This window comes from Lepisosteus platostomus, chromosome 3 (assembly GCF_059453375.1).
Source record: "Lepisosteus platostomus isolate fLepPlt1 chromosome 3, fLepPlt1.hap1, whole genome shotgun sequence".
Classification (NCBI taxonomy): domain Eukaryota; kingdom Metazoa; phylum Chordata; class Actinopteri; order Semionotiformes; family Lepisosteidae; genus Lepisosteus; species Lepisosteus platostomus.
This window is the reverse complement of record NC_142613.1, coordinates 37,785,426-37,795,065: the sequence shown is the minus strand read 5'-3', so window position 1 is coordinate 37,795,065 and position 9,640 is coordinate 37,785,426. Positions and strand designations below refer to the sequence as shown.

Genomic DNA, 9,640 nt, shown 5'->3' with positions numbered 1-9,640 from the left:
AGAGAATTGTGAATGAGACGGAGGAGGAGAAGAGCACTGGTTGGGACACCAGGCAAGAGGGAGTTACAACAGTCCAACCAGGTGGGTGAAATTAGAAGCTGTGTAAGCAAGTTGGTGAAGAAGAAGTGGATTGTAGGGGCTTTGCTTGGGAAGAAGTGGGCCATAGTAGGGAAGTGATGGGAAGAGGAGAGGGGTCTTGGCAGAGGAAGAGGGGGGAGAGGGTGATGGAATCAAGTGAAAGAGAGAAGGAGAGGTCCACAGGGGGAAAGGAAGGGAATGAAAGCAGGTCAGATTTAGAAAGATTCAGTTCCATACGATGGGATTACATCTAGGAGGAGACAGTTGAGAGACAGACAATAATAGTGGAGAAGACAACCAGCTTCCTGAGTAGAAAGAGATATAGAAAGGCAGTAGCTGGAGGAGTGTGGGAGTGTAGCAGAGGAACACGTTGCTGTTTTGTTTATAATGGAAAGACTGATGTCGAGGTCACCAAGCAAGATTACTGGGGTAGAGAGATGGAAGAGAGAAATGAGTACCTGTGAGAGGAGCAGGAGGCCAATATGGAGCAATGATAAGTGGTTGAATATGGTTAAATCAATGACATGAAACTCAGACGTTACTTAGACCAATTGTCAGTTTCTATGGCAATTGTGAGTGGGCAGCAGGGGGTAATACAGTCACACCAACTCCTGGTTACAAGAAGTCAAACTACTAAAAATATCACTGAAAGGAATTTAAAGCAGGTACTTACGCAAGATCCAGCTGAGAGTGTCAAGAGGTGACTGACTCTTCTGAATGAGCTCAGTGGAGCTTGTAATATAGGACACATTCAGATATTAATTTCAGTAGCTGTAGAGTAGTAGTGTGATGAAGAGAACATGAATTTAAAATATTGATCATATCAGCATGAATATGCTATTCATTCATAATGCAATATGGCAACCAAATAGGCATTAGGCTTGTTCATTTAAACAGGAAATATTCGTTAATGAATAACAGCTATTTTAAATATGTTTACACAGTAGAACAGGATTGTTACAGTTGTTCCTCTATTTAAGTCATAATATTAATGTTATACTGTATAATGATTACCACATCCACAGTGTGTTGGCACAGAATTGGTAGTACACTGACACTGTGTCATGATCGTAAGCCCTCCTCTTAAGGGCGCTCCGGCTCTTTCACTTTGATGTTTTGATGTTGATTTTGTGCACCTCCCTCCTATCCTCCTATAAGCCAGATGCTCACACTCTTCTGGGCTCAGCATTGGAAGATGGATGCCCGGAAGTCCAGGAGTGGCTCGACCATCTGGGTCCTGGGCTCGGAGCGCCTGGCCTCGTTAGCTCACTTTTATCCCCCGTCCCCGCACCCGATCCCATTCCGGTTTTTAAACATTGTCTTGTCTTTGTCTCATTTGAATTACCTGGCTCTGGACTGTTGGACTACACCCCGGATTTCCCTTGGACTTGTTCGCCTGGACCCTCCCCCCCGAGCACTGGTGCACAGTCATCATCACGCCCCCGTTTATCAACCTGCCCAGTTCCTCGTCGTCTCCTCCCCGTGTCCGTTCACTGTCTTCTGGATTATACAGTCTGCCTAGGGTCCTGACCAACGCATCGTTACACACATATAATTAAAAATTATATTATTAATTTAAAAAGCATATCAATAGCTAATATCTGTCATCTTGAAATTAGCACACAGCAAGTCACACAGGAAATTCACAGAGTGTGAGCACTCTTTTTGCTACAGTACATATGGAAAGTGGTGCAGTTTAATGCAGCAAGGTTAGTGAGAAATGATTAATTATGAATTTCAGTTATTCTGTTTCAAATAACTACATTTCAAATAACTACACTTAATATTTGTGCCTTAATTAAGTGTTTATTAACTGTTTTCACAAGGAATTGATGGAAATGAAAATGTTATGAAAAAATCATAAAATTCCAAATCTAGAGGAATTCATAGCCTACAATATGGATATCATTCTGTTTGAATTTGCCATCATTTTTGCCTTTATTTATAAACAGTGGAGAACATCATGTGAATTCATCCATCTGGAAAGGAATAGGGAACCACAAAATTACAAAATAAAGAAAAATACATACTCCCAGACTTAGCCAACAGTGGTTTTAGTCAATAGTGGTTAATTTATGATTACGAATGTTTAAATTTGCATGCTTTATATATGAGATCAACATCAGCTGGTATGAATTCAGAATGCATAAGGATTATTAAATAGACACAGGGTACCATGGCTGAATTCATAAACTGCATAACGCATATACAATATATCTTTTAGGATATAAAAGATATATATAAAAGTATAGAAATGAACACAAGCAATGTATTTTAAAATTGTATTACACATCACTAAGGCTTCATTTAGATTATCTAGTATAATATTGGCTAACACGTGATAAATTATTGCTGCTCTGGTCAGTCCAAAGAAGAGCATCTAGATACATTCTGGTGCTTCTGGGGATGTCTTACACTGACAGTCTGAAGGAACTGGACCTTTACAGTCTTGAAAAGACAAGATTACAAGTGTTTAAAGTCAACCCAGTAGAATTCTCAGCCCAAAGGGCACAAGAGGAAGTGGTTTCCAGAGTTTTATCTTATCTTATAACTTATTATATGGTCAAGGTTAGAGTGAGGGTTAGTCTTGGGGAATCAGGATGTTACCACTTTCTCCAAGGTTGAGGTTAAGGCAGAGGTTTACTGTACTGTCGTTTTGTGCAGTATTAAAAAAAAAGTGGATTTTTCAGGATTCTTTCTCCAGAAGCCTGGATTCACCTTTAATATTTCCAAATTTTAAAACTCTAGTACAGCTGCCTGTATATTATAATTAATAATAATAATAATTAATAATTTCTTACACTAATATAGCGCTTTTCTGGACACTCCACTCAAAGTGCTTTACAGGTAAGGGGGACTCCCCTCCACCACAACCAATGTGTAGCATCCACCTGGATGATGCGATGGCAGCCATAGTGCGCCAGAATGCTCACCACACACCAGCTATCAGTGGGGAGGAGAGCAGAGTAATGAAGCCAATTCATAGATGGGGATTAGTAGGAGGCCATAATTGGTAAGGGCCAATGGGAAATTTGGCCAGGACGCCAGGGTTACAACCCTACTCTTTTCGAGAAACGCCCTGGGATTTTTAATGCCACAGAGAATCAGGACCTCGGTTTTACGTCTCATCCAAAGGACAGCGCCTGTTTTTACGGTATAGTGTCCCCGTCACTATACTGGGGCATTAGGACCCACGTGGACTGCAGGGTGAGCTGGTCCCACTAACACCTCTTCCAGAATTATCCATTCTGTGGTGCATTTTGTGATTGACTTCCCTGATTGACAGGTCTGAGAATATGAGGAATGCCACTAATCTGTCAACTTACCCCCTTTTAAAAAAAAAAAGTTGATCTGGCATATTCTTTGTTTCTATCTGGGGACCCATTAATAACAAATGTGAAGGAAAGGTTTGATCTACGTGGCTATAACGAGATTTCTATTGCATGTCTTTGCTTCTTTAAACATAATCCATATTTTTCAGATGACTGAGATGCGTTCTGACCATTCCTAACCTTATATTCTCTCTCTCTATATATAAATATGTTTTATTTTTAAAATGTCCAGTTTACTTTACACAGCTCTTGGCAGAAGTTTAGCAAATAATAAAAAACCACAAATATAGATAAAAATGTATTTGTTTATTTAAAACATTTTATGGACACATTGAAAACAATGTTTTAATAAATATATATATACAGACTTCTACACATATAATACTCTATAAATATAAAAGTATATGAGTGCAGTAAGCACACCTCTTAATAAAGATAATAGAAGAAATTAAAATGACACAATGGTATTTTTTCTTTTCACATACTGTATGTATTTTGGTGAAAAAATACTTCTTCAATTTTTCAGTAGCTTAAAGCTTTTTTTCTGTAATATATGGACTCAACATTGAGTCCTCTTAGCACACATACAGTACATAAATGTACATTCATTACCTACTGTATACATTCGATATCGCATAAACTGTGGAATGTTTATGTTATTAATAGTACTTCACAAAGCAAATGTCATGTTTCAGGCTTGTCCTGTCAGTCTTTTGAACAGAATAAAAGGAATAGGATGTGTTTTTATTCACTCCACTGGTCAGTAATTCTTCAGTCAGTTAACAAAAGATGGTTTAGTTATTAATTTAAAATGATATGCTGCTAGCAAAAGACTACATGAGAAACTGCGATGTTCATGAAGGGTGCTTAAATGTAAACTCTGACCTTTTGTTTGAGAACAGAACAACAGTAATAAAATTACACTCTCTGATAATGTACTCCTCCCTGAATTTAAATTAATATGCTAATTAAAGTGATTATTTCCCTATCATATACAATCCTGGTGCAAAACTGTATACCTAATAGGTGGAAGCTATAAAAAGTTTGGGATGGTGCAACTAGTTGTATTCCTTTCCAAAACAATCCACTCCTTTTCAAGATTTCCTGAATTGTATAAAGACAATACTTGGTCTTTGAAAGGTGTTTTTTGGTTTCTTGTCAGGGATAAAATGAGTATTTTTCCACTTTGACATAAAACATATTGAAACAATTCGGTTGACAATGAAACCACAATTTCTGACTAGATGTTTACAAACATATAAAAATAAACTCAGGCAACGTCTAAAACCGATACCATCCTAAGGGGAAACAACAATGAAGTGAATTTAAAGTTGCCAAAAAAAGGCACTTTATGCAAAGTGTTGTAGGGGTATGTAACAAGTTAGCCAACCATGTAGAAATACTTGGATGAGATCCAAGATCAATTAGAATGGATTAGGTGGGATGAAAGGCCTCCCATCCTTGGTAATGTTCTTACAGTATATTCTACTTGTCTAAATTACTTAGCTGATCTCCAAGGTGACTAAGAAGCAACATAATGACTTAACTATTAAACCAGCCAGATTTATGAATTTTCAACAGCAGCCTTGTAATTCAGACCATATAATAAACGGGAAGCATTTTGTGTTTGATTAATATGATTTAACATTATGCAACCATATACACCATACAAATAAATTAATGATAACAACAAGCTGCATCTGGAAATGAAAAAAGTAAGAGAATCTGGTAGAAATGACTGGCTGCAAGGAACCTCTACTCTTTGTCAAATGTTATACTTCTTTCATGATTTCTTGATTCACTTTTTAAGTACTTTGAAGGTTCACTCTATAGACCTCACACTTAAATAAAAGGAATCTTTTGAAACATTTCAACGGCATTTCAAAATTGCAGCATTAAGTCCAATATATCACACATTCTTCATTTCTAATCATTTATAAAACATAGCCATAGAATTAATATATGGCTATAATATAGTGGGATGCACATTGGCTAGGTGTGCCTATATAAACAAGTGCTTAAGTAAAACCAAGGGCTTAAACATAAAACTGAATCCTGTACAACAAGCAAATATTTATAAGTCCTTGAAGATGTCCTTGAGGTGTTGCAAACTTTTGTAACCTATTGTATGTTTGCAGCAGTAGGCTACACTTAAATGTCTTGATAAGGAGATGCCAGTCTAACTTTTATCACCAATGGCCATTTGTCTTTTTTTCTCCACTGGGAGACTTTAAGAACAATGGAGATTTTGCGGAGATTTAATGTCAATGTTTTAACGTACATGCTGTTTTAAGAAGAAAGGCAGACAGAAAACAAGGAAACATTGGAGCAGCATCACAGAACAAATGAAAACAATACATACTGTATCTCGCAGCCATTTACATAACAGGGATGTTTCAGGTCTTGTGTGTCAGAGGTTTGTTAACAGAAGATCTCCTGATATACTTATCAGTGGTAACTTGCTGGAGATCTACATGCAGTTCTTTGTTGCTTCTTTTCTGATCAAACGAAGCCTCACCTTTTCCACCGTGTTTAAGGATGTGGTGACCCAAAAAGAACAAGACTATGATCATCACCACAATGCACACTATGATTCCAAGAAGCCCTCCGGCTGTTACCACCGGGGGAATATCTGTGGAATACGGAGATGTGGGAAAAACTAGATCGGTTGTAGGTTTGGGTGCTGTGCCTGAGCCTTCTTCGGGACTTTCAGGGACACAAAAATATTTGTCTTTTAGATAGTATCCTTCATGGCAGTAACACACATAACCCCCAAAAGTGTTATTGCACAGTTGCGAACAGAAGGTTTCAGATTCACATTCATTAATATCAACACAGATTGTAGCATTTTCATCATCCATAATATATCCTTCTGGGCAGGTGCATTGCCAGGGTTTGTATGGATCACACAGAGCAGGACATTCATGTGAGATACAAAGCAAATCACACTTAAGAGGATTTTCAGGATTTGGGATGAACTCATCAGAGCAGAAACACTTGTAGCTCCCAGGTGTATTCTCACACAGGTTATGTTCACAAGGAGCATTCAGACACTCATTCACATCTTGACATTCACCCTGAATATCTTCATACCCATCTGGGCATCCGCACTCAAAACTGCCAGGCGTGTTCACACACACCTTCTCATGGCCACAAATTCCTGGAAGTTCGCAGTCATCTATGTCTCTACATCGCTTCCCATCCTCTTCCAGCTTGAACCCATGGTCGCATAGGCATGTATAGCTGTCATTGTGATTCACACAGAGGTGTTCGCAGTCTGAATTGACACACAGATTCATTTTATTACAGTTTAGTTTATTACCTTTCAGTTCCTCGCCAGGTGGGCAAATACACTCTGGTTTACCATTCTTCATTCTGCACTGGTGCTCACAGCCACCGTTTTCAAACTCACAACTCCAAGGTCCCTGAATCCAGCTATTAGTCTCATCAGCCACACATAAGACTTTGAAATCAGAAGGTTTCAGTGTTGCAATGCTTCCAGGAGGAATGGAGGCGAGATCCTCTCCCTTAATTCCTAAAGGAGTTTTGTATAAAATAAACTCATCATAGTCTTGTGGCAGAGGGTCACAGGTTTTATTGAAATTGTACTCACACAGAAATCCATCCACTTCATCCTGACAAGACCTTTCCTTCCACTTTAGATCGCTGGAAACTGAGACACACTGCCGAGAGCAGGCTGAGACACTGTCTTCCCAGTTGGTAAAGTCTGTGTTTTCGTCTTCTGTTACCCACACGTATCCTCTAAGTTTAGCGGTGTTGTCGGTGCATCGCCCTGCAGGACGATGAAGCCCGATCCAGAAATCTGCTTTTGAATTCGCTATTAACAAAGCGAGTGCGTCATTTGATACCGATGATCGGACTGTCATTAAATGCCCGGCTTGTCTTTCACATATTTCATTTGCAATAACAAAATCTTTTGAATTTTGCATTAAGGTATAGCAGGAGTTCCCGATGCACAATCCGGATATCGGGGACTGACCTACTACTTGCAATAAGAATTGTGTAGCGGTCAGAACTTTGAGTAAATCCTTCATCATTTGCGGTAAAATATTTTCTTTCCTTAGCAGCTTGAGAAGAAAGTAATTTCTTTACAACAGAGTTCTGGTTCGATGACAGCCTTGAACAAAATCATGCCATAGCTCTCTGCGCCTCCTTTATAAGCGTCCCACTTCTATGACTCGTAAGAGGAAGGAAGTTCCTTTTTAAATATGCAATTGCTACATCTCATTCCCAGTTTTTTTTTGTTTTATTGTGCTTTGCAAACACCGCAATGCAGGATTCTGGGAGTATTACAGTATAAATAGGCTTCGGAGCAGTTTAAAGATGCAGTTTATATAAATATGCATTGAAGATTATGTTGTCTTCCTTCGTCATCTTGTCTTTTAATTAAACGAAAATAAAAAAGTGTGTTCTTGCTAGGGGTAAGACGCTGTGGTAAAGTTAAGCATAATATATAGTATTATGAAAAACACTAAGCCTGTATATTAATTAAAAAAAACATTAATCCATCAGTCTAAAAAATCATTAGAAAAAAGCTTATTTCCCCAGTCATTAACGTGCCCTTATTTTAAGTTTATTACGTTTTTAATATTATTAGGTTACACATATTGTTTGTAAGCATAACGAAATTTATGAATATATAATTAAGCTGTACACACTTCTTATACAACGTACTTAACATATTTCGGACTATCCTGCACAAGGATGGAAATCCCTTGTTTCTTCACTGAACTGTAAGGGGCGCTGTTAATCGCTATTTCAAGCATTTCTAAACCATGACAAAACTCGAAAAAAATCAACGGTTTCTGTGGACTCAGGTGGGACGATCTCAAGAGAAATAATGATAAGGAAAGACGAGTGGCTTCCTTATACACATTCAAAAGGTTGTGAATTTGAAAGAATGAGAAACCCACAAAAGTAAGGTCATAGATGCAGGACTAAAGATTTCAGTCCTCATTAATGCAAACATTTTTCTTTTAAATATTTTAAATAAATAAAAAACAGAGGAACAAACACAAAGTCAAAGTTTAAAAGGTGAGGGCACATTCTAAAAACAACATTTGGACGTAGAAAAACCAGACTATGTTGTCATAGCTTTTGAGCTTTCAAAACGTGATCTGCGCCATACATGAACAGTACAAATGAATACAATCACTGACGCGCAGCCTGCTCGGAGTTTCCCTGACGGTTTCTCGCGTGCTTTTTCAATGTATTACTCAAGCTCTTTATCTCAAATGTCGTTACAAGTGAAAGTCTAATTTGATTTCACAATTGCTTTGATAATTTATAACACCATAGATAAATTCCACCCGAGAGCAATAATAACGGGTCGATTTGGTAATAAAAATTTTACGTGTGTTAGTTTAAAACAAACACCACACGTCTATTCCCACACTACTTTCTTCGTTACTGTCTTATTCCTACCCAATCATTTTTCAAACAGATATTAGGGTTATTTCTTACACACTTAAATGTACCATTTTAAAAACTTTCAACAAAAAAAATGTTGTGAAACATCTACTTTATTCTTTTTGAAAATGTGCTTAACACTTTTAAAATGACGTGTTCCCGAACAATCGGGAAAAAAAAGATTAAACACTCATTTATACTGTAAAGCAGAAACGTGATAGTGAACATTTGGATTGCAAAAGAATTTTACTTCGTCGAATTCCCAAGGCTTTCGTCGAAAAATAGCTTTAGAAATTATAGATGTATGTGGAACGATGCATATCAGAGAGACTATGCATATCGATGCTTAACGGGGAATAGGTTTGCAATTTTCTTGGTGTATGGTTAATGTTACGTAAGAGTAATGATTTTTTTCCATTTAAATTCTGGCAGATTGTGATGGAAACTAAGTCCAGCATAGAAGCAAAATGGAAATATCAGATACTGATACAGATGTTGCACTACTAATTTTGTTCTGAAAATGTATTTGGTCTCTTCAAATGTTAGGGAGGAAATGCTTTGTTATCACAAATGTAAGAAATTTCTCCAAAGTATCCCACCTGGTGGGATGAAATTTAGTGATGGAATATCCCTGGATATTTATGTCTCCCAAGATTTACCATTTGACATTATACAATTTCCTACCTTTCTTCTCCCTAGTGATTCCAACACTAAATGTTTCCATTTTGTGAATTCAATCCATACCTTTGTGCAAAGAATATTTGCGTTGTTCTACATCATTACAATGTTCAGCTAAGCTT

The 9,640-nt window shown here is 37.6% G+C and overlaps 1 protein-coding gene across 1 annotated transcript; it reads right to left on the bottom strand.

Moving 5' to 3' along the window:
- Positions 1-3,697: 3,697 nt before the first annotated feature.
- On the bottom strand, positions 3,698-7,610 carry thbd (thrombomodulin). The gene has a single exon (XM_088625525.1). It carries the CDS (start codon positions 7,466-7,468, stop codon positions 5,807-5,809), a length of 1,662 nt encoding a protein of 553 aa, XP_088481651.1. The 5' UTR covers positions 7,469-7,610; the 3' UTR covers positions 3,698-5,806.
- Between the last annotated feature and the right edge of the window lie 2,030 nt (positions 7,611-9,640).

What these genes read in the sequence shown, in the direction of transcription:
- thbd (XM_088625525.1), bottom strand. Translation starts at nt 7,468, where the DNA reads ATGATGAAGGATTTACTCAAAGTTCTGACCGCTACACAATTCTTATTG.